The sequence below is a fragment of the Centropristis striata genome, chromosome 6, assembly GCF_030273125.1.
Source record: "Centropristis striata isolate RG_2023a ecotype Rhode Island chromosome 6, C.striata_1.0, whole genome shotgun sequence".
NCBI lineage: Eukaryota > Metazoa > Chordata > Actinopteri > Perciformes > Serranidae > Centropristis > Centropristis striata.
The window spans coordinates 20,332,275-20,358,079 of NC_081522.1; the positions used below are offsets into that span (position 1 = coordinate 20,332,275).

The following is a 25,805-nucleotide window of genomic DNA, read 5'->3' on the forward strand; positions in this document are numbered from 1 at the left end:
TTCTTTAAACTGATCACAATCATCATAGCACTTGGCCCAGGATGCAGCAATGATGCTCCTGCAAAGTATCTAGCAGAAATAGCAGATGGGAGGAGAATGCCATCTGAAATAGTCGACAAATGGCAGGCATTCCCAACTGTCTACATCTAATGAGTCAGACTACCAGTGCAACAAGTCTTCCAACGATCACATAACTCATTTGTTCCTACCATTTAATAATATACCCCAGGAGTATTCCCTAAATAAGCACGCCTACTGTTGACAAGAAATAAACACATCCTCATCTCTCAGTGTAACTGTCACAGTTGGTTAATGTCGTGAAAAGTTCACGCTTTGGTTAGGCAACAAAACTACTTGGTTAGATTAAGAAAAAAATCATTGTTTTGTATCAAAGTACACTGCAAAAAAAGCCAACTTGTATTTTTTGGCCTAAAACAGTGATTTAAGTTGGTAAAACTTGGAAATATAAATTATTGACATTTAGGGCAATAATGTAAGTTAGCACAACAAAGGAAGCCAGTTGTCTGCTCAAAAACAAGTTGGTGAGTTGTTGTTGCTTATATATTTAAGTTGGGGTTCAAAACAAGGGACAATAGTTCTGCTAACTCTTATTTCTTTGTTATGAAATTTGGTCATTAGCGAAAGCTAGCAGCTAACTGATGCTAGCGGCGCTGCTTGTGACAGCTACAAGAGTAGCCATTAGCGTATCAATGCTAACTCAAAATTGTAGTCACAACATTAGCTGACATTCATAGCGGCTTTACAGAAATTCAGAGTTGAGCAAACTCAAAAACAAAACTTAAAATATTTAGTTTAATTGTCCAACTTAAAATTTTATCGAAGTTTGTTGCCTTGAAATTTTGAGTTCACTCAACTTTTCTTTTTTTGCAGTGTAGTACATTTGCTATGTTGGCTTTACTTACTTGTTAACTTCGCTATATGCAAGTTAAAATCACTCAATTGCTTCCACATTTGGTTACTGGGTCAAAGTCCTGTGACCATCCATTCTCCCTTAACTCTTCCTGCGTGGACTTTGTGGCTCTTTATATTAAATCACCTAACTTCCTCCTTACATCCCTTGTGTAATGTTTTTCCCAGAAAACTTTGAATCTTCCCCTCTTCGCCTCATTGCAAATGTCTTGCCCACTGCTTATTTTACTGTGAATCTTTTGCTTTTAAACGTGGTCATTTAGTCAAGTATCAATGTGAAGAGGAAAAGTTAGGAATGTAGCTGCTACAGTAGGTTTTACTCTCAAGATAAGGCCCTGCAGAGTCTCGTTACAGTTAGAGAAATGTGCAGTGTGGACATGTTCATTTAAAAATAGAGCTACTGTAAAAATGCTGGTAAACACCATTAATAGTGAATGAGAGTTGCGGTTTGTTTCTTTTTTGATACATGCTGCACTCATGGCAATATCTTCATCTCACACACACATAAATACTGTAACTTTCCTGCCTCAAAGTCTCTTATCTAGTTTGCACTTTGCCTCATATTCACCTTCACTTAAAAGCTCCAAGTGTTTACAACTCAGATCGATGTGATGTCAGTCTATTAAAATGACCCCGAGAAAAATATCTCCTTGCAGCAAATCTCATTTTATGATATTAGTCATACCCTTTAATTACTCCAGTACCCTCAGTGCTAAATGAGCAATTACTTCAGAACATCGTTGCATTTAGCAGGATTTCTGCATCTATTTGTCTAAAAGTTGAGGACTTTTCATATTTTTCATTATAATTCACAGCGACTACGCCCATGATTTCACTGTAATGCGACTCTTTTTTTCTCTCCCTCCCCATATCAGAGTATATGAGATAATTGTAAGGAAGAAAATACCGTAGCGCTGCTTTTTAAGACTCTCCCAAAAGCTCATAGAGAGGTAGTGCAGGGTGAGCAGAGAGATTACGGCTCAGTGACTTCAGATTTTTCCCTGCTGCTGCTGATTGCCAGTATTGTCTGGAAAGCATCCTGCGGGAAGCGTTCGACTCATGGATATTACACACAGACTTATTACCCTTGACAGAAGAAATGAGATGAAAAGACAGAAATAATAGCGAAAGAGTTGCTACCTCGGGATGGAATAACACACAGCCTGCAGGAAGGCTGGTTTCCCTCTGATTGGAGCAGACTGTGTAATTCTAGTCGTGCCCTTGTTGTGCGTCGGTCACCCGTCACAAGTCTTCCCTCTGTGTGTGTGTTTGAGTGAATGGCCTATTGTGTGTTGATGACTTGTATAGTATGTACTTGCGTGTGTTACTCGCTCTGCTTATTCACATCTGTCTTCTTTTTTTAGCTCTTAGCTCTGTGTGTTGCTATTTCCAAGCTGCGTGCAATGATTCAGTGGCCACAGTGTCAACTCAGCTGACCTGTCATGTCTTTACTACTCATCCCTCTATTATCTTTCTTTAAGAATTAGCTAATTGATTCTTTCTTACAAGTTCTGCATCAGCACCTTCAATAATCGAAAATTGAGAAGTGGAACCTGCTTTGGCTCCCAGATTGAGAGTCTATTGAGCTATTGCCAAAAAAATATTTTCTGCCTTGCTGAGGTGGAAAAAGTCGTTGTATTTTCTAAAAAAGAGTGCACATGAAGCATGTGTCTTAAACATCCAATGAAACGTTGGCTCCACTGAAGAAATTGAAAATTGCATCCAACATATGTGGACCAATGAGGAGATTAAAACGTCCCTCAAGGAATATGAAACAAAGATAAATTCCATACTTCCACAGTTTTCCACCATTTGATGTCTGATAAGTGTATAACCTTGTTGCACCCTCTTTGTAATCGTTAAGTGGCATCCATAGACTGTATAAAAATTGGAGAAAGTTTCTGTGATGCCGCCCATAGGTTTCAAATCAGATTTTAACCCTTACCCCTCCTGGGGTCAGCAGAACCAGCCGTAAAAACCTAGAATCATGAATTTATCAACATTCATCTGTAGTCGCATTTCTGGCCACCTGGCGAATTTAAGTCCAATATTTACTCTGTTTTACAGTCTGTTTTGGTCTCCATCAACCCCTGAGGGAAATCTCTGTAACTGCTAACTGCTCCACTGTGTTCACTATAGACAAGTAGCATCCAGTTAATAGAGAAATATTGATTAATGCAGCTTTAAGAATCAATTTTACAAATTAAATAGATAGCCCTTTACAGGTTATACTTAAGTGGAAGTGAACAGATCTCTGATTAACGTCAGAGGTTTCACATGAAATACAGAATGAACTCAATCAGACTGTGACCACATTTGTCTCTTTGCTTTTTGATTGTTGTCTAATGAACACCTGCATCAACGAGTGTCATCGATGAGTCGTGACTTCAATCAAGGAAAGTCAATCTAATGCGAGATCGTACGCACCATTACACATAACAAGTGAAACAGCCACACGGCGGAGGGCAGCGCAGTGACAAAATGATTAACTGGATTGTTTAAGCATCCTTTGTCAGCAAGTGAGAAGCCTCAGTGAAGTGTCCTTGAACAAGATGTGAGTCGATGACTCTTATCAGCTCAAAGACCCGACCTCTGACCTCTGCCTGGAGGAGAGGCGTCAACCCAGGACATATACAGTATCGCATTCCTTTTTGCATTATTTAAAACAAAAGCAGAAGAGGGTTCTTGTGCTTACAGTGGGCTCACTGAACACAAAAATAAACCCAAACCTTCCATCTGAATGCATTTCCTTTGGCGTATTACTCATACTTGTGTAAGAACACATCAGGAGGCTTGTGTTTTTCTTTCGGAGCGACACATGATGCAAGCTCGGGAGCTTTTTCTGTCCTCTGTATCACGGACAGCAAGAGGATCTTCAACAGACTGTACTCTGAATGTGGTTGCCCAGCAAGAGGAAATATTCAGTTTGGATTTAGCTGAACACATTGTTCTCCCAGCAGAGCACACCCCACTTCAACTAGACATAAAGTGCCTGGGATTAAGACTTTTTAATTACTAATAATTATCTGTGTGTGTCTGCTTTTGTACGCACACAGTTTGGTGTTATATTCAACATGGCTCAGTATTAACCTGACTATATATAAGTGTGTGTGTGTGTGTGTGTGTGTGTGTGTGTGTGTGTGGTTCATGCAGCGTTCACATACCTTCTCCTTTCAGTTTCCTAATTTAAACAGGCAATTGCATGTGTACATGTATTTTTTTAACATGCCTCGTGGTTGTACAGTCCTCACAGTGCTAACCCATTAAAGACTTGTGGCTAGCTCAGACCATACTGTGGTCACCTGAGAGCCCAAACTGAGGGCATACCTCTTGAGATTTATAGGCATACTGTACCAACACTTCTGCAGAAAAAAATACAGCTTCATATTCACACCTCTATTTCTAAAACGGCACACACGGTTAAGATTATTCAGAATGAATAAAGCAGTCATGTATAGAAGGAGAGGCATTCTAACACATCTCAACACACGTCACTACTCGGTTTCCCGCTTTCCATCTCGCTATGATCACTCGCTCGGTATACATATGGTAGCCATCTGGCCTGGCAGAACTGAGCCTGAGCCCAGAGTGGGGCAGCACTACTGTGATCCATGTACAGTAACAACATGATTAACCCTTTAGAGCCATAATGGTGCAGTAGAAACAGCCTTTGTTTTATCCTTTCTGGCTTCGTTTGCAGCCTGCTGTCTATATTTGTCTTCACTTTTCAATTAGTTTAGTCAGCAGTTACGTCTCTTTCATCCAAGCACTGCTTTAGTGTACCTGTTTGTATAGTACATTCATGATTTGCCAGATCAAAGCTTGACTCTGCTGTCTCTGCTGTGTCTTATCTGTCTGTGAAACCTCTAGCCAGAATTCCTGCAGAGCTGCAGTGTGTTTAGGGAAGTGCACTTCTCCGAGAGTCCCTCCAAAATAGATTTAAGTGCAGGGTAGGAGCCACATCGAGGTCAGCGTTCAGTTCCTGTCCCACTGCTCTAGTCAACCCTGACACAAGTCAGAGTGGATCTTAACTACAGTAGTCTACCATCTGACAGTATATACAGCATTTGTGTCAATTAAGAATGTAAGCACACGGAAAATCACAACTCATAACATGATTTTGGTAATAAATTGAGAATTTCCACCTCATGGTTATATGCCTCCACTAACCAGCCGAGTTTCAGTTTACATCCATGTCTGTTCAGATTCATATCATAGCCATGACATTAGACAATGCTTCAACTATGGGTGTTGCTGCAAAAAAAAAGCTATAAATGCTAAGAAATTGGATGCTTCACAGACATCTTCAACCCAGCAGCTCAGAAGATCTGTACAACCGCCACAGTTTCAAGTTGGGCATCCAAGATTAGTGTCCCCCATCAGGGATCTGACCTGAATTCATTCCCTTCTGTTCCTGAGTTATGGTGTTGAATAATGGCCAGGAAAGTGCTGTGTTGCAAAACTTTATGATGTCACAGTTTTATCCTTTTAGACATTTGTGTGAAATTGTTTATATAATTACAGAATCAATTCTTGAGTTAAGGCCAAAAATGTATTTTGTGAGGTCACAGTATCCTAGACCTTTGACCTCAACAGTTCATCCTTGAGAGCATGTGGACATGCTGCTGCACGTCTTTTAACTGGCACAAGAAAGTATGAGCACATTTCACCTGTTTTAGCTTCACTGCACTGGCTGCCCGTTCATTTTAGGATTCATTTTTAAATTATTTTATTTGCTTTTAAAGCTTTAAATGGTCTTGCTCCTCCTTACCTCTCTGAGCTGCTGCACCCCTACTCTCCTACCCGCTCTCTCAGGTCAGCTGACCAGCTTCTCCTGAGAGTGCCAAGAGCTAGGCTGAAGCTCAGAGGGGAACGAGCTTTTGCCATCGCAGCTCCAAAACTTTGGAATGAATTGCTGCTGCACATCAGACAGGCCTCCTCACTGTCTCATTTTAAATCTCTTGTTAAAACCCACCTCTTCTCGTTGGCTTTTAGCACCACGTAGAGTGTTGATTTGATGTTGATTTTATGATTTTATGATTTTTTGTTTTTATTGTATTCATGCATATTTTATTTTGTGCGGGCAGTACATTTTATTTTATTTATTTTTATCCCATTTTTAATTTATTTTATCGTATTGTATCTTACTGATCTATTGTTTACTACATCTCTTTGTATTGTGTTATGTATTTATTGTTTGTGCAGCACTTTGGAAACCTTGTGTTTGCTAAAATTGTGCTATATAAATAAAGGGGATTGGATTGGATTGGATTTGTGCCAAATTTGAAGAAATCCTTTCAGGTGAACCCTGACATATTGCGTTCACAAGAACAAGGACAGACAATGCAAAAACATAATGCCTTTATGGAGGCATCTTCAGATGAAGCTAAAAGGACAAAGTCAAAACAATTTTCCACTCACTTCAACAAATCATTAAAGCATTAAAGGAATATTTCCAATTTTGGGAAATACACTTATTAACATTCCCAAAGCCTTTTCTTTAAATTTCCAGCCATAGTACATTGAAAGATTTGAAAGTTTAAAAACGATAAAAAAAACAAAGTCGGAAGGCTCTTGGGAGGAAGTTTGTCCTTTCTGCATTTGGCTAGTTTGTTTTATGTAGATTTTTTCTCGTAGTTAGTGTGGGGTATGGTGCATTCAGTGACATCTTAATGGGAGCCCTTGCACCCATTACTTCTTCTCCATGGAGCATCATACAGCCTCCTCTCCTCTCCTCTCCTCTCCTCTCCTCTCCTCTCCTCTCCTCTCCTCTCCTCTCCTCTCCTCTCCTCTGAATAACTGCCATATGGCAGGACTGGTCCACTTAAATAGCAGCAGGTACCTTATATAATCTCTTCCTACTATACATACATTCTGAAACAATAACCAAATGTTACATCATTATGATTGAGGCCAGTAAACATCCTGTGCAGTAATACTGTACTTTGAAGCCAGAGAACATTTCCCGGGATATTTCTGGTGCAGCGACAATCACAAGGAAGATGGTGACAATCATCATGCAAGCACACTCATGGAGAGAGCAGCTACAGTCGGCAGCATGTAAGAGCTCCATCAGTTCCTCCCCCAGGGTAGACAGTGCCTTGCATTAGGATGCAGAGAGTCAGTGAGTCACCTTGCCTCAGTCCATCCTGAGAGTATTCAGCACTTCACTGTTAGCTGGTCCTGTAATTCCCCTGAATCAAGGTTAAGGAGCTGGGCAGTTAAAGCTCAAGTGTAACAGTAAGGTGTTTTTATTCATGTTTCTCAGAGCGTGCATTTGGTGCTGGGTTGACTCATGCAGCCCTGCAAAACTTGCTGGCAGCCATTTGTGTTTGCTGCTGTGGCTGGAGCAACCTCCAACACACGACCAAATCAAGAAAAATAAACAATTACTGTAAATGAATAAAATGATCGGGTCAGGGTGAAAGTCAAAAAGTCTGTTTTCATCCTCTTGGAAATGATGGCGTCTGCAGTGCAATGTTCAGCTGAAACACACCTGGGGGGCTCTAGTTGCACATCAAAAGAGGCGGGTCATGAATCCTGTGGTCACGCTCAAAGCGGGCTATTTACTTTGGTATATAATTGTTTGAGAAGAAAGTGGGAGTGAGGAAGGTGCCAGGGTGGCCCTCCTGCTGCTTTAAATGGTTTAAGATGGATTTCCTGGAGTTTGCACAACTGCTCTGCCAAAGAGGGCACATTCTGAGCAATAAAAGCAATAAAGGAGGTGTTTCAGTGTAATCCCCACAGGTTCCTGCAGAACCAGAGAGAAAGTTCCTTTTCTTCATAATTTATCTTTTTAGATTGTTTGGAGCGTTGGCTGAGCACTGTAGCTGTGTAGGACAGTGGACACTAATGCAGGTGGTGTTGTCTCATGCTTTTTGTTCCAGAGTCGTGCAGGTTGTCAGCAGCTCTCTGGTTTGACCTGATATAAATGAGATGGTGCCACGGCTGCTGCTGCTCTGTAAGCAGCTGTTCTGTAGGTTTATACGCTAAATAACTCTGACTTATTACCCAGAAATCTGTTTCCAGATGTTTTTGCCACACGGTTTTTATTGGTCATGTGGCACATGGTGAATATAAAGTACAAAAGTAGAGGATAATTAAACACATTTAAAGAACTGTGGATTTAGTAACTAACCGACCACATTTTCATCTTTAGGGACTGAGCCTAAATTATTCTGGTAGGGAGGGGGCGAAAAATATATACATTTAAAAAAAAAAATATTTTTCAAATGTCTGTGTACAAGTCTCTGGGAGTACTACTGTATTTGAGAAAAGACTGGCATTAAGCCCCAATCACACAGAGACATGTTGATAGAAACACATTGCAAGCAAAACCGTTTTTCTAGCATTTTTTAAAACATGGATTTAAGGTTTGATTATCCTCTTCATTTTTCAGATCAAGTCACACATAAAGCAATTTGTTGCCGGTAGATGTAATAGGAACAGTGCGACAATGGGAAATGCAAGACGTTGATATTAGCAGTATTTAATTACGCTGAACTATAAAATTCAAGGCCACCATTACTCAAATACGCAAAATTATAGCAAACATAATAAATTGATGCATCCTTCTAAAATTTTCATCTATCACTGTCACTTTATGTGAAGCATTTCATCTAACTTCACAACTCATTTTCACACAGTCCCTTGAATGGTTTAACTTCTATCTCAATGAGGAAAAGTGAAATTAATTGCCCTAAAAGTGACTGTTTTCTCCCCAAAAAATGAATGAAAAATGTCACTGTAGCTGCAGGCTGCATCTGCATTAAATTAGCAGCATATTATGAGAATGGAGACTTATAAGCCAAAGCTACTTTTCCCACAGTGAATAAAGGGCTAAGCAGAGAGTCGCTGCTTTCAGCCATTTCATAAGTTTACACCCTGTGAACGATAAGAAGGGTGCAGCACGACGCAGCAGAGGAATAAGAAACTGTCAGCAAAGCGAAATGGAGAGCAGACTGCCTCGTCACCCTCAGAGTGAGAAAGGCTAACTAACACACAGAGGTGTGACTAATGAAATGCATTTGGAAGATTACACATTACTACCTTTGGGAAAAATGCCTGACAGGTGCAACTAGGAAGCATAATTACTACATCGTATGGCCTCCATTGTTGTCTTACTCTTCATACACGGTCACCCATGAAGTTGGGATGAAATATTTTTTACCTTTTTCCATGAAATAATTGTGACAATGTGATTAATTCTCGACAGATAAAGTGTATATCTCAAAACGTTATTAATCAATCTCTTCCAAACATATCACAATGAAAATTAAACCACAATTAACAGAGGATTGTGTCTGAAAACAAAATTAGTCCAACTTGTGTATATAAAAATAAAGAAATAATGAGATATAAAGAGGGAAAACTTTTAATTGTTCCCCTTTTGTCCTGTAAAAAAATGACCTAATTGCATACACAAAGTACAGGTTTTAGTCAATGTCCATCTGTCCATTCATCCAAATTTGTCTATTTTCATTCGCTTATCCATGGCAGCAGAGCAAGGTATTCCAGATGTTCCTCTCCACAGCAACGTTTCCCAACTTTTCCTGGAGGACCCTGAAGCGGGCGTGATACATGATCTGGCCAGCCTGTTCTGGCTCTTCCTCGGGGCCTCCTTCCTTACCCGTCAATGTTACTCAATCAAATGTGTAACTTTTCATACTATAGTCTACCGTGATATTAATGTTACGCCCCTCTCTTCCTCTTTCTCAGGTGTGCTCAGCCTTCCTGAGGGTCTGAATCTTCACAGGGACCAGCAGCTGCAGCAGCAGCAGCAGCAGCGAGCGGGGAAGAGTGGAGAGGGAAACGCCTACAGTCAGTCTGAGCTGCGCTCCATTGAACAGTGTCTACTGGCTACAAGAGTGGGCAGCATCTCTGAACTCAGTGAGTCGTGTGTGTGTGTGTGTGTGTGTGTGTGTTTGTGTCGATGGGTGTGATGGGAAAAGTCTAGGTGGAGAGGGGAAGGACTATTGTTGACCCCTCCCTCAATACGCTTTGTAATCAATGTTCCCTTGAGCAATATAATTAACCGACTAACTACTCAAGTGTGGCTCAAGTGTGCGCTCTTCCAATGAACGGCGCCTGGCTCTGCCACCTGTTTGTCAAAGGCAATCCAAACTCTGCTTTTCTTGTTCCCTGTTGGTGGAACAACTATCAGTTCCTGCCAGAGCAGGGGCGTCCCTCTCTACCTTTAAAAACCTCCTGAAGACCTTCAGAGAGCATCTTCTCTCCTTGCACCACATGACAATTCTACCTTCTTAACGAATTGCCACTAGCACTTATTGCTGTACTTAATGACTAAGGCTACGTTTACACGAGGACGGTCTGAACAGAAGACGCAAAAGTGGCGTCGCGTCTTCACTTTTTATTCCTCGTTTAGACGAGCGTTTTCGGGAGGAAATCTGCGTGCATACGGTGACAAAAAGTGTGTGGAATTGGATTGTATGCAGCCAGGCAGCATCACTTAAAGCGATAAGAGCATCTTTGGGCATGCAGAAGTTTTCACGCCACACATTTTCATCAGCTACTCCTTCCACAAAGTTATCCACCATCACTAGATCTCCCAGGTCTCGTTCACAGCCGTCTGGCTCGCCTCGCCTCGAATTGCTGCATCCAAAATGTGTTAGAGGTAATTCCAGATCCTTCTCTGTTCACTAATACTATCTGTACATGTCCTGTACATTTGGTGGAAAGACTCCTGTAAGTTTATTAGAGCTGCCATAGCAGCTTGAAGGTCCGACGCATGGAAATAATCCCACATGTTTGTTTATTTTCCTGTACTGGAGCATGTATGTGACGTAAACACATATGTGACGTGAGCAGATCAGATCAGAGTTTTGCGTCTTGTCAGTGTAGACGGACACGCTACGGCGGAGGGTATTTAACTTTTCCACTTTGGAAGGTGGTTTCAGATTTTTGCGTCTTTAAGCCCCAAAAACGCCATCACTGTCTAAACGAAAGGCACTTCGGATAAAATATTTTGTCGTTTTTACCCGCGAGCGTCCTAGTGTAAACGGGGCCTAAATGTAAATGTAAATGCTCACTGGTCACCTGGTCGGCATCAATTTGCCTCTACATTTTTTGGAAAACCATTTCGACTTGGTGTGGATACACTTCCCTAACATCAGACTTATCCAGCAGCCTTGGGACAATTTGGAGTCCTGAGTGTAGTCCGGTCTTATCACCCACCACCAGTTACCGTCCTCACTAATTAGCTTTTTCACAGGAAGACACTTGCAGCATGGGTGTTGCTAATATCATTAACAACGGCTGTGATGTATTCAAGTGTCCCAGTAAGTCATGACAGTGTAACAGTAAGACAGCATGCACAATAGCAGGACCCTGAAACTGAAACAGCAAATTGGAATTCAGCCATCGTTAATTATTCACATCTTTGCTTGTCCAACTGTGACAAGTCAAAATGTCTTCTGAGAAAAGGTCTTCCACAGTATATTCTCATGTGTGTGCTGAATGAGGACAGAGCGATGCGGCCTGGTTACCAGGTATTGTCCAAAGCCTTAAGAGAAGAGAGGAGGCTGTTATCGTCCCATATTAATAGTTTTAAATTGAGATGTTCAAAAGTCACACATGGGCACACTTTTGAATAAGGGTGTGATCAGTATGGCTGAAAGCTCGCTGTGGTTGTTAGCTGAAATTGCTGACACCTGTTATTGTGGGCTGATTTTCAAGAGTTTTTTTAATTTGACCACTATTATGCCAAAAAACCCTCCAATATAGTCCATGTGTTTCCCCCAGAATTTTTTTCCTGGACTGAAAATCCTTTGAGGCTGTATTTAAACCATCTGATACCAAAGTTTTAGCAGCATGTGGCAGTAACATACCACAATTACAATGCGTTTTAGCCATGTTAGTGGCATGGATGGCAGTGTTGCTTTATCGGTATATTGGTCCAACATTTTCAGACTTAAAGTATATCAGCAGCCATTGGATATATTTATAACAACTTAGTTTTAGCACCATCAGCATGTCAACATCATTCTGTCAGATATCCTATACTTTAATAGATCTGCAAACAAATTTTGGATGGTCATTTTTTGTTCCCAGACCATGAGTCTCAAGCACTTTGAGTTGCATTTATATGTATGAAAAGTGCTATATAAATAAAGTTTGATTTGATTTGATTTGATGAGTCCTACTACTTTGGTGATCCCCTGATATTTTCTCTAGTTCAACAATGAGGTTCAAATTAGTTTGGATTTTTTATGTGAAATACCTCAACAACTATTGAATAGATTCCTATAAAAAAATGTGCAGAAGTTCATGGTACCCAGAGGACAAATTGTAAAGTTATCCCCCTCAACTTTCCTTTAGGGCCATCAGCAGGCCAAAGTTTCTCCTTATTCAGTAAAATATCTCATCTTATACTAGATGGACAGTTTGTACAGGAGGAATACTATGGTATGTGTGATGTTGAATGAGATATCTAAATAAAAATAATCAATTTAGCAATCTAAATCTTTAATCTAGCCTAGTACAGTGTCACAGAGCTGCTAGACTGTTTGTTTTGATATGTATTTAATGGAGGAATAATTAATAATATAATTAATAATAATTAATTATTACATTTTGTTTGCAGGTTTTATTGAAGGTGTGCAGCTCTGCTCTCCCTCGCATTTGATTAGGATGACAGTATTGGCTGATCTGATAATATGATGTTAATCAGCCACAAATATTGTCCCTCTCTGTCAGTAAATCACTATATCATAATCCTGCTGTGAATGCTTATTTAAATGGATGTTAATCAGTGCACTGTCAATGAGAGTTATTTATTAGGCTTATAAGTTTTACAAGCCCTCCGAAAGTTAATTGAATGTCTATCCACTCACAATGTACTCATTATTCAAAGGATAATGGGTATCTGAATGCTTCCTGAATACATTTATACAGTGCGAAGTCATAAACACAGGCTTTAGGAGTCTGTTTTATATCATGATAATAGGTCTTCTGCACCATTTGAGAAATTAAATGGTGATTATGTTTTACCCTCTTGTCTTCACTCACAAAAAGTTATAATGCACAACTCTACAAAGTTCAGCACAAGGGCTTCATTAAGCTTTCCACCTTCTTTCATATAGCCTCAACAAATCTGCAGTGGCAAGCTGGGCTGCAAAACCACTGCGAAAACAGATTCATGTTTACTCTTTTGATATAATCATGGAATCAAGATGTTCATTGGAAGAGATGAACAGTTTTGTCTCTTGGTTGCGTGCAACTCTGCAGCTCATTCCAGAAAGCACAAATGAGTGCTGCAGTGTCCTCTGACAGAAGAATAACAAATTCAGACACATAAGCGCAAATTATCTCCCGATGTGCATGACAATAATTTGAGAGAAAAAAAAAATCCTCAAGCCAAACAATGGGGAAAAGGGTCGTAGAGTCTGTTTCTGTTGTCATGGCATCGGGGCTGTCAAGACAAGGCTGGAAAAATATTTCCTGTATATCTAGTGTAAACATTTATCATCAGAATAAACAGTGAGCCAATTCCCCTCACTGTATGTTTTCTCAGGAGCGAGGTGGGAGGAGTGATGCGCAGCGCCGAGGCAAATCGCCCATCCGCTGTCCATGTTGTATTGATGAGGTCAAGCAAGGACTCATTCAGTTACGTTGACAGTGCAAACAAGTTCTGAGACAACAGAGCGGCCGATGGATAATAGCAGAGCTTAGTCTAGTGGTAATATTATCAGCCCTGGAGAGGAATTCTGTAAATAACTATAGGATTTGCAAACACACACAGCTCAAGCTGAAAAAAATGAATAATTGAGAAAAGCAGAAGAGCTGGCAATGATTGCACTATCAGCCTGTCACCTAGTGTATCTGACAGAGAGCAAGATGTGCGACAGAAAAAGAATATAAAATTGGAAGGTTAGAGAGAAATACAGATAAGATATATTTCATGGTGTACAATAGTGCCGCTCGCTCCAGCGCAGTAACACTTGCATCCTGTGCAGGGGCAGTCTTTTGCACTGGCATTTAGACTCAGTTTTAGAGGTTTGCCACTGATTTACCTCTTTTTGTATTTTCTCATTTTCTCTTCCGCCAAAATGCCAAATTAGCATATTTGAAATGACAGTTCTGGAAATGCTGCAATTATTAGGAGTCTTGGTGTGTCATCGTCACTCAGTCACTCTGGACAAAATCCTGCTTCAAATTTGTTCCACACAGCGTTGAATGTGTAGCTCAGTATTCAGTTTCACCAAATCTATTGATCTATAGATCTATAGATGGCCGATGGGTGGCGCATCGTAAACACGTAATAGGCTTTCTCCATATATATGTAAATCTATACAGCTGGAAAATGTCATGACCACAAAGTAATGCAAGGTCAAATAGCAGTGACCTGCTTCCTGTTTGACATTTTAGGAAATATTTTCTTACTTGCCGAGAGATAGAAATGGAGATCAATATCATCCTCATGTCTGTAACCAGAATATGAAGCCACAGCCTGGAGGTAGTTAGCTTTGCTTAGCATATAGACTCCAAACAGGAGAGAACAGCTAGCCTGGGTCTATCCAAAGTTAAAGAAAGCAAATAAGCAAAATGTGAGACTAATCCTTTATATGCACAACTTGTAGTAACATACCACAATTACAATGCTTTTTAGCCATGTTAGTGGCATGGATGGCGTATATTGGTCCAACATTTTCAGACTTAAAGTATATCAGCACCCATTGGATATATATATTATAACAACTTAGTTTTAGCACCATCAGCATGTCAACATGATTCTGTCAGATATCCTATAACTTAATAGATCTGCAAACAAATTTTGGATGGTCATTTTTTGTTCCCAGACCATGAGTCCTACTACTTTGGTGATCCCCTGATCTTTTCTCTAGCTCAACAATGAGGTTCAAATTAGTTTGGATTTTTTATGTGAAATACCTCAACAACTATTGAATAGATTTCTATAAAAATATGAAGCAGAATATGAAGCCACAGCCTGGAGGTAGTTAGCTTAGCTTATCATATAGACTCCACACAGGAGAGAACAGCTAGCCTGGGTCTATCCAAAGGTAAAGAAAGCAAATAAGCAAAATATGAGACAAATCCTTTATATGCACGACTTGTAAAACATGACCAGATTTTTAGTTCAAAGCATTCTAATAACATTATTTCTATTCATCAAACACAGAATGTCAGTTTGGGTGTAGATATTAATTTTTGTTATGAAAGTGTGCGATACATTATTTAAGGACATTTCAATGTTTTATTTCATCTCTGACTGTATACAGTCTTGAACAGTGTCATTGCTGCTAACTTCATCCCTGCAGCAAGTGGAGTGCATAGAGACCAACAGTCCTGCAGAGAGGAGAAACAGAGGCCAATGTAGGAGAAGCGAGGCAAGCAGGGCTATACATTTTTTAGGACATTGTAAGGTTTATTGTCTCTCTAACTGTACACAATGTTGAACAGTGTCCATTTAGTAAATACTTTGATTTTTGCACAAGGTTAAATAGAGCATGGATGGAGAATGTCTCCAGGAATTACACATGGTATCTTTAATCTGTAAGATATGTTTGGTAGAAAAAGACAGTTCTTTGAAGGTCAGATTTGTTATATTTAGCCTTTCAGAGGTCAGAATAAAACTCTTAGCTTTTTAATCTGGAAATCATTCACTGTGAATCTGGCAGCCTGACCAACCATCAAACTGTGGGCGTTGTTTAGATGATGCCAACAAATATGGCTCCGTATGGAAAACAAAAACAGACTCCAATCTTCAATTATATGTATTTCCATTTACAGCTTCCCTCAACCAAGAAAAAAACTACTGAGCCCTGTTAGACCGCAAGGAACAAAATTAAATTAAATCTCTTTTACCCTGTAAAACTTTAAAAACTGCATTTTTAATCTGTACGTTTGGTCTCACAGCTTCACTTCACTAATGGACACTTGCTGCAGGATGTTAGACACATTCATTATGGCTTTTAACTCGCTCACAAATTTTATTACCTGCAACTACATTTGCAGGTATTAATAATTAATCTCTAGCCTTACATCCCATGGTGCTGCTTTATTATACAAGATTAGTTATTAATGCTGGTTAAAATCATTATTCGTTATTATTAGACACAAAGCACTGATACCACAGCACAGTAGGGAAAAAAGCTTTTACAACTGGTCATAATTCGTCATTCTTTCTCTTTTGCCTCGTGCTTTTCATCTTTTGCTTTATTCTCAGGTAAAGTGTAATGGAACTATGTGTAAATGTTTGAGCCAAGAACTAGGAAAAGATGCTGCTAATGGCCATCAGAGCTGTCAGTAATACCTTTCAAAGATAATTTTGATGTGTGGCAGCAGACTGAACGTAAACATGTTTTTCCACTATATATATCTGCATATCCTTCGAATGGATCTAATGAAAGTACTAGAATCGTTTAGGAAAAGGATCAGTTGAATGCTTTGGTGATGTTGATTTATATCCTCAAATCTTGAATTATGTCATTAAACCTTGAAGTTAAATTAAATCAACTTAGGTTAAAAAAACACTGAATTCACCAGTTTCACGTGACCAAAGAAATGTGGAATCATGGTGAGATAAAGTGTATTCATGTAAAACATAACATAAATTTCCTCTGAGTACATACCATGCCATATATACCATTGATCTTTTAATAAAGACTCCAGGGACCTCGAACAGAGAGAGTCGTCATGTGATGTTACTTTGTGTGCCGTCTTGTGCAAACTAACCTGTTCTGATGACTGCAGGGACACTGTGTGCTCGTTTCTGTTGCAGATTGTAATGTGTGATTCCTCAGTCCTCATAAAGTGAAGTCATTCTGAAAGTTAAAGATATACTCTGCAGGATTTTCATTTTTAAGAATCACTTATGACCCACTAGAAGTGTGTAGTGGTGTCTGTATCTGCAGACAGCCTGCCCTTTGTCTGTATTTCTCTTTTCATTTCATGTTGCAGTGTTTGGGGCGTTTCTGGGAGTCACCCTGCATAAAGCTAAGAAAATAGCAGACACAGCTCCAAAAAACACTAGTAAGGCGAAACGCCAAACAGATAAAGCTTGTTCCATAAGGAGAGAGAATCTGAGGTGGGGCCAAGTTTGAATGTTGTGTTTATAAACATCAGGCAACAATTACTGCATAGTCTGCCTTTAATGCAAGATACGGCAGCCGAAAAATTGTTTTTTGGTCCATTTTGAAACTTTGGCTGTTTTTGCTTATCTTTTTTTAAGACTACTGGAAAGTAAACAACCAAAATACACATTAAGGTGTTTAATTTTCTACACTTTGTCTGTTTGCAACACACATGTAATGTAAATGCATATCTTTTTAAAGGCTGTTTTACATTTTTTTTTTTTTTTTTTCATGGCTGTGTACTATATTTTCTGATTTATTATATTATTATTATTATATTATTAAACCTTTATTTAACCAGGAAAGGTCCCATTGAGATTAAAAATCTCATTTTCAAGGGAGTCCTGAAGAGATATAAAGATATGAATAATATATTATTTTCTATACTGTATTATACTGCAGTGTTCAGGTTTATGCTGTGAGAATATATGCAAATTAGCACTAATTACATAAGAGAATCCCTGATTTGCATATATAAACAAACAAATTCAGAATGTTCAAATTCAGAAAATGATCGCCTTTATGTTAATAATCAATGGGTTAAGTTTGTATTAGTAAATGTTTAACCCTTCACCTGCAGTGTCTCCACTTAAAGTCAGATGAACAGGAAAGACCCTGTTAGTGAGAGTTGGGACAACAATGAAAACAATATTTCCTCAACAGTGTTTTATATTCAAAGAGAGCAAGAGTTCAGTTGTTTTTGTTAAACTGTGGCCTCTCTGCTGTCTTTTTTACTGTTATCTCTTCTCAGTGAGTATTTTCTCATCAACCGCACTAGATTCAGATAGCAGAGCTCCATGAAGACAGTGTTTGGGCCCAGCTTTTTATCTATTTGTGGTAGTTTCAGTGGCAAAAAGCTCTGGCAAAACTGATAGTAGGAAGAATAGCTTAGCATCTTGTTGAGTCAGGATGGCCACAGGCGACCATTAAATGTAATCACGGCTGCATAGCAGCAAATAATTGAAACACAGAAACTGTGATGATGGCAGCAGCTGCACAGTGTAGCCAGCACCCATTCATCAATACCCAAAGGAAAGCTGGTTACTGCATATTTATTTACTTATAAAGGCTTGGGCGTAATTGCTCCGTCAGAAATGAGAGTTAATTTCTATATTTCCAAATAGTTTGGATAGTCTCACCATTGAACAGCCTTCAGTCTCTAAAGTAATGAGCAGTTTTATTGTTATGTGGGTGCTGCATTGACCTTTAAGGTGCCAACTCGTAAAATGCCTCGTAAATCAAAGCAATACAGTTATACACCGGAGACTGGCACATCTGTGTGATTTTCTTTCTTTTAAAGTGGATTTCAAAGCTTTGAAAACAAATAAATAGTTGCCCTATTGCTTAAAGGTAATCACTGAGATACCCGAGGAGCAGGATCTGTTGTGTTTGTCCTCCACCTCTCCACCTCTTGTTAGCATTAAGAATTAATTACCCAGGATGAGGTATTGATTAAAGGCTTAAGTCGTATAATGAAAAAGGCTATTGATGTTTTAGCTTATTAAACTGCTGTACTTTTGTCCGTCCTTTCTCTTTATTGGCAAAAAACAAAGAATCCTCACCGCTCCATGCTGGTACACGGTGACTGAAAACAGCCAGTTAATCCTTTTTCAGCAGTTATTTTTTGCGTACACCTGCTAAAGGAGTGACGGTAATCTCACTTTATGTGCTAAACTGCTGCTACTTCGCTACTGTTGCACTCTCTCTGTGTTGGAAATAATCTCCCCCCTTCTCAGGCCGTGCCAGCCTCCTCTGCAAGCATAGGAAATGTCACAGGCCAGCATAAATAAGACATGAGAACTGGCTGTTGCTGACCACCTCAGCTCCCTTTACCGAGCTTAAGAGGGCACTGTTACAAGCTTATCTGTATTCCCGTTGGTGTACAATTAAGAGAAAGACGCAGGAGGAGAAACAGACACAGCGACAGAGAGAAAGTGCAGCTTATAGCTTAAAGTTTGTACAAGAGGTCATCATTCCTGCCATGATATTTCCTCGTCATTGCATCAGTGGATGTTGTCCAGCACATTTCTCTATCAGCACGGCTCCACTGTTCCCAAAGGACAGCTGAGAGATTGACTGTTTTATTGCATGAATGCTCTTCCCTCATTCAGGCGTCCTTTCACACTCTCACATTGTCGAGGCTTAATGGAATTCTGGCAGCCCCCAAATAGCGCAATTTTGATTCTAAATAAACCCTTTTGTCCACAAAAATGACTGTTTGTTTCTGCTGTGTATTGCATAGGAACACATGCAGTTTAGTTCATTTAAAGTGGGGAACCTAGAGCCATCATGCTCCATTACATTCTCCTTGAATAGTATCAAATTGACCCAACAATATGATACAGAGTGGGTTTTTTTCAACCCCCCTTCAGAATTTCATTACATTTTCTCATAGAGCAGAGGGTCTAGACAGGAAGGAGAAGCGACAGAAATCTGACAGCAGTCAGTGAAATGGGATTTGAGTAATAATACAGGGTGGTCATACACTAGCATTCAATAACTAAGGCCACAGTCCTAATGTTATCCTGAAGTGGATGTTATCTGGCTGTGAGAGAAGCTTCAAATTCATCTCTCTTTTTGATGAAGGGAGTTTGCTGCACTAAAAGGCAGTCTGTTTTGTCCCTTAAGTATAAAAAAGGGGGCTGAACACGCTTTTCCAAGAACTGTTTACTTTCTTTTAAACCTGCCTAGAGAATATTCAAATTTTTATTAGCAGAGTCCTCTCAAGCTTTGATTTCTCAAGCCCAACTGGATGACCTTAAAGTACTGACAAATTATGCAGAGGAAATAGCTTGGAGTAGCTAATGTTTATCCATAAATATTCATTCTCCACACAGTGCAGTCCTGAGCATGCTTATTCTCCTGCTCTCCCCCAGTGAGCAGCAAAGAAAGGACTGGGATGAACCCTGTCTTTTTCCTGACTGGGGTGCAGGGAAACTCTGGATTTCCCCTGACAGAGTGAGCTCTAAGGGGGCTGCAAGGAACGAGGATGATTCCCAGACGTCTTTTTAAAGGCCGTGTGCTCAAAATATTCTTGTCTGTTCACCCTCGTGCCTGCACATGAAGTCTTTTCTCATTACTTGTGTTTCTTTTGTGTTTCCCTGTGTGTTATTTGTGTGTGTGTCTGTGTGTGTGTGTGTGTGTGTGTTTCTAGGTGATTTGGTGTCTCGAGCCATGCATTACCTACAGCCACTGTATATGAAGAACCACAACAATGGGACGCCGATCCACCAGAAGAGCAGTGTGATCCACTGGGCACCCGAAGCGATCTACACACTGTGTTACTTCATGCACTGCCCTCAGATGGAGTGGGAGAACCCAAATGTTGAGCCCTCGAAGGTTACCTTATTAACAGAGAGGTGAGAAACAAACATGCTGATATAATATATAGAGGACCTCCAAAATCCTCAACACTAAACCCACCACATGTGTGTAAATCCGAACCTGGTCTCACGTGAAATAGCCACGGATTCGCTTAACTCAAAATCTGTGGAATAGCCACGGAATAACTCAAATTTCCGTGAAACTGACACAGATTTCACTACAATGCAAGTTAAAGTCATATCCTGTGGCTATTCCATGGATATTTAAATCCAAAGCTGAAAATATTCCCCAACAAATGTACAGCTTACTGTTGTTCTAGAAACTTAAAATATTTACTGCTTCATTAGGAATAGATGAGCTTTGGGCTGAGAGCCATACACAGGATAAGGAAGTGTAAAAGTGCTGAGTGTAATACTTAGTTTTGTTTATGTCTTATTCACAACAAGAAAAATAACTAACGCCTGCCTTTACACCCTTGGGTTTGACCCTTTGGATGCAGAAATTGATAGCCTGGTAAGCAGAGGTAGTTGTACACAGGGGCCTACAGGGGCCCCTGCCCCTGTGAAGAAGCCCTTGGCCTCTGCTGTGGCCCCTGTGTCAAATTAATAATGAAAATGAATTAAAAACGATGAATGACGGAACAATTCTCACCTATTTTTTCTTCAAACAATATCGCAATTCGAAATATCGAAATTTGGAATTTGCAAGTATTTCAATGAGTGTCCTATTAAGGGTTAACAACAAACATGAATATGGGTTGTCACAATCGTATGGATTATATAAGTGTTATAGTGCTTTACTTTTCATAGGTAGAAATATGAACAGTCATTGTGGCATTACATTCTGTAACTGACAGACATATAAACAACATTTTCACAATAGAACAAAAAGTAAGTTAGTGATAAAATGTCCCAAGAACATCTCATTAAGAGGTTAATACAGCACACTGAACAGTACAGTTGCAGAAACCATCTTTTATTTGCTGTATTTGGTAGAAAAAGAAATTAGTCATTTCCTGTATCTAGGTGTTTACTTGCACCTCTCTTCATGTTTGAGCCTTGAAAGATGTTTAGTGTTATTCAGGGAGGTCAAGGCAAAGTAACAGAATCATCTGGTATTGATTAATACATCAGACCCCATCACCTCATTTTGTACTTGTAGACAGTACTATTATTGCACCTTAAATGTCCTCTGGGACGATAATAAAAGAAGGCCTTGAGGCCACAGTGAGAAAACTCCCTTTAGTTATTCAGAATTTACACTCCTGCATTGCCAGCAGTATCCAGTGGTTTCTTATACAGAGAAGTACAGAGATCATTGTGCTGTAACTGTACACCTCTGCACACTTTTAATATATTTATGTCTCTCCTTGCTCACAACTGAAAGGGCACACCAGATGTTTTCCTATGGAAGGAAAGTACAGTTTTATATAAGCGAATTATCAACTTATTGGCTACTAGAGTGAGCCCTCTGGGTGACCTGAGCAGCGCCAGGAAGGGGCAGCCATATTGATAATTACCGGCACTGACGTAGTGAGACGTAATCAGCCGGCAGCTGTACGACTCTGTTGGTGACTTATGCATGAATGACATAAGGCTTAGGCAATGTTTCCATGATTCCCGTGATCCTTCATATTGCTTTTTTTAAGACACTTCATCCAACAAGCACAGAACAGTCCTTAAAATCTTTGCAGCTTATACTCATGAAACACTCTTTTAGTGCTGACTTTATGAGCTTCATTTTTTTACTCATCGTGTTCCACTGTAGCTTAAGCTGCTCAGTATTTCCTGCAGTTTGGTGGAAACCCCTGTCAGCATGCGGCAGAGGTGGGAAGCGGCACTGACAGTTGAGCCTGAGCAGTCCTCCTCCGGGGCTCCAGGCTTTATCGCTTGCATGGAGCAAGTTATCAGCTAATGTGTGTCCCAGGCGCCCAGCTCGGGTCTGCTTTTGCTCTAATCAGCATTTGTAACAAAAATCACATTCATTTATGTTTGTTTAAGTCATATTTAAGCACATTGCCAGAATTAACATTAGGGAAAATCCTGAGATTGGAAACAGTAAAGACCTTGAACTGCTTGTGAACTAAAGTGAGGGAATGCATTGCCGTTATACGTTCCTTGCCTCTTGATGAGGCGTTGTGTGCTGCTTTAATGAATCCTGTGAAGCCCATAACGCCACGTGGTCTGTAGGTCATGCTCCTTTGAAGTGAGTAACACAAAAGCATCTCCTAGCAGATCAAACAATTATTAAAAAATCCCATTGAGTGAGTAATTAACAGTGAGTCACAGATGTGGGCCTAGCATGTGTCAAGGACAGTCCAGGCATCAAGACTCTCTTTGTAAAGTGATGTATCGGATGGTAAATCCCGCAGGATGAGTCCAAGTTTCATCACAGCAAAGATATGTGACAGCAAAACATAAAGTATCATATTTCTTCAGAGTATCAAAGATGCTTATGAAACTTAACTGATGCTATGAATTCTGTACTTTTATATGATTAAAACAATATACTATAATAATAAATAATGAAATTGTCAGATTTGACGCATAATATGTAAATCGATTTGATAAACATGGATAACGAATCGGTTAAGCTTTCTTTCATTATAATATCAATATTGGCTGTCATAATGTGCCGTACCTGCAGTGATAAACATAAAATCGTCCTAATAATGTGTTGCTTTCTGTAGTCATACATTATAAAGAGTCTGGATCTGTTTTGCATATTGTACAGTATTTTGACAGCTCATTGTGCTCCTTATTTGAAGAGTGTATATATATATATATATATATATATATATATATCCATAACATGCAGCCAGTACAGTAACAAAGGTCAAACATCATGCATATGTATCCTCATGCATACAGATCACCATGTGGCTGCAGTAAACACACTGACGCAGGTTGAGTGGAGGAGAGAGAGGTAGACAGGGAGAGAAGTTATTCCAGAAACGTGGATTCTGTCGGTCTTGCACACTTAAGAGATTTTCTCTCAGTGATACTGTGGTTGTGTTTTCTCTGTTCCACCACATTTTTCTCTCTCAAGCTGTTCACTGTTAACTCTGCTGTCAGGATCAACCGTGTGCTGGTCATTTCCTGCCTCTGTTTGAACTCTACAGTGCAGTAGGTTTGCAAAACAACATTAAATCTTCATATAGTCATAAATGTTATATGTTGGCATGCAATAACCACACAGTTCACAGTTCATGATGGTCATCATTATAATGTCGTGCAAAACAGATTAGAATCAGGGCAATTACTTTCCCTGTAGTGTTATGATGTTACATGTAATCCCTTATGATGCTATAAAATTGCAATGCTTCTGCATGTGTTGCAGTGCATAATGTGGGTTTTATAGCATATTATAGACATGGGCTTCTTCAGTTTAACCAGCTTAGACTTAAAGGGATAGTTTGGATTATTTCAAGTGGGGTTTTTATGAGGTACTTATCCATATTCAGTTTATTACCTACAGTGGATGTTGGTCAACATTTACCCAGATTGGGGATGCAGGCAGGAGTACTGATAAGGAAGCTAAACAATGTACTGCTGTGGACGGGGGCAGCACCAAAATGCATTTTAGCCACCCAAAAAAAAAAGAAAAGAAAAGAAATCATGATTAGTTAAAGTGCACACTTTATTTAGAATATTCTTGCCACTTTACCCTGATGTCGGAGAGCCCTGTGCCGTTATCTATGCTTTTTAAAAAGCCACCAGACTTCATTGACAAGAACAATAATTTTACCCTGCAGTACACAGGAGCTGCTGATCTACTGCTACCTTGATTGGATGGTGTGTTTGTGTTATTGGGTGACTTTTATGATTTAAAGGGTTCATTCGGATTCACTGAAGACACACAAACAAAAAAAAAAAACTAACTGGTAGATGCAGCTGTAGAGCAGAAACTCCTGTGTTCTGCAAAGTTAAACTATTCCCCTGGCCAGCATCAGAGCTTCGCCCCGCTGGTCTGCCTGCTTCCTGGGAGCCAACACTGACACCACGCTGCTTGAGTCCCACACCATTTTGCTAAGCCCACTGAATGGAAGAGAGGCACAGAAGAACCACGATTAGGACAGAGCGGGACAGGCTGCTATAGGGAAATAAGAGGTTTTAAAACGGGAGTCTGGTGCACATAGAAACACTTCGGTGGGCCTTTTTTTAGGTAGCAAAATACGCTTTGCTGCTGGCCCCTGTCCCCAGCTGTATATTGCCTAGCTTCTGTCTGTCCTACTTCTCCAAACTGATGATCCCCAACTACTGTAGTAACACACTAACTATACATTTCTACAACTTCATACAACTACACATCAATAAAAATCCGAACTATCCCTTTTACAACATCTGCACAGTATTCTAACACAACTTTTAGGTCTCCAGAATAGGGCAGCATAGTGAAGAGATTCAAGACGGGTATAAATCTTCATAGTTGACACAGACTGTTTAAAACAGAATTAGTATGTTTGATCTATGGTCTATAATCTATGATCTTCCTCAGTTTGGAATTTCTCACATCAAAGTGTTTCTCAGTGACACACTAGATTTGGGTCTTTGATTTCATCTTCTAGACGGAGTTCGTCCTGTTCTCAAACATCCGCTATAGCTGGCGAGATCTCTAAAATAACATATGCAAATTCTGTATTAGGTGGATTTTCCTTGCAAGTGCCTGGGCACACTGAAGTATGACTGAAGTTCAATGTGTGAGTCTCTGGTGGCCTGAACATGTACCTCTATCTCCCCCTACAGGCCGTTCATGGCGCTGCCACCTCTGATGGAGTGGGTTCGCGTGGCTGTGGTTCACACGGAACACAGACGCAGCTTCTCTGTGGACAGCGATGATGTTCGGCAGGCTGCCCGGCTGCTGCTGCCTGGAGTGGACTGTGAGCCCCGTCAGCTCCGGTACGGCTGTGAGCTGTGTGCTCGCCTGTGGGCTTTGGAGCACGTGTGTGTGTGCACCCAGCCTCTTCATCTGCACATAAATAAAACACCAGCGGGCACATATCTGAACCGGCACACAGGCTCACACATCAGTGACATGCTCCCTGTAGTGTTAAGAAATAAAAACTCATCAGGTGTTCAGGGAAAATATGGTGCAATACAAACAGTCCTAATAGTACGTGTGCACTGTGAATCACTTTGTGTGCTTTGCCCTTCAGAACGGATGACTGCTTCTGTGCCTCGAGGAAACTGGACGCTGCCTCTACTGAAGCAAAGTTCCTGCAGGACCTGGGCTTCCGTATGCTCAGCTGTGGACGCACCGACCTGGTGAAGCAGGCTGTCAACCTGCTGGGGCCTGATGGTATCAACAGCATGAGTGAGCAGGTTAGAGTCAACATATTTAATAATGTATATGCAGGCACATTTACACTGTTACGCACACGCAGCCTCTATAACAGAAAATTTAGTTTGCATGGTGCTCCTTCACCTTTAAACGCCGTGT

At 40.1% G+C, this 25,805-nt stretch overlaps 1 protein-coding gene across 1 annotated transcript in view; it reads left to right on the forward strand.

The window, feature by feature from the left end:
- btbd11b (BTB (POZ) domain containing 11b) overlaps positions 1 to 25,805 on the forward strand; it is an 88,812-nt gene that overhangs the window by 44,586 nt on the left and 18,421 nt on the right. The window contains exons 2-5 of the mRNA XM_059335487.1: positions 9,649 to 9,819; positions 20,197 to 20,401; positions 25,112 to 25,264; positions 25,522 to 25,687. Of these exons, the coding sequence (XP_059191470.1) occupies positions 9,649 to 9,819; positions 20,197 to 20,401; positions 25,112 to 25,264; positions 25,522 to 25,687 (695 nt within the window). The remainder of the gene's footprint in view (positions 1 to 9,648; positions 9,820 to 20,196; positions 20,402 to 25,111; positions 25,265 to 25,521; positions 25,688 to 25,805) is intronic.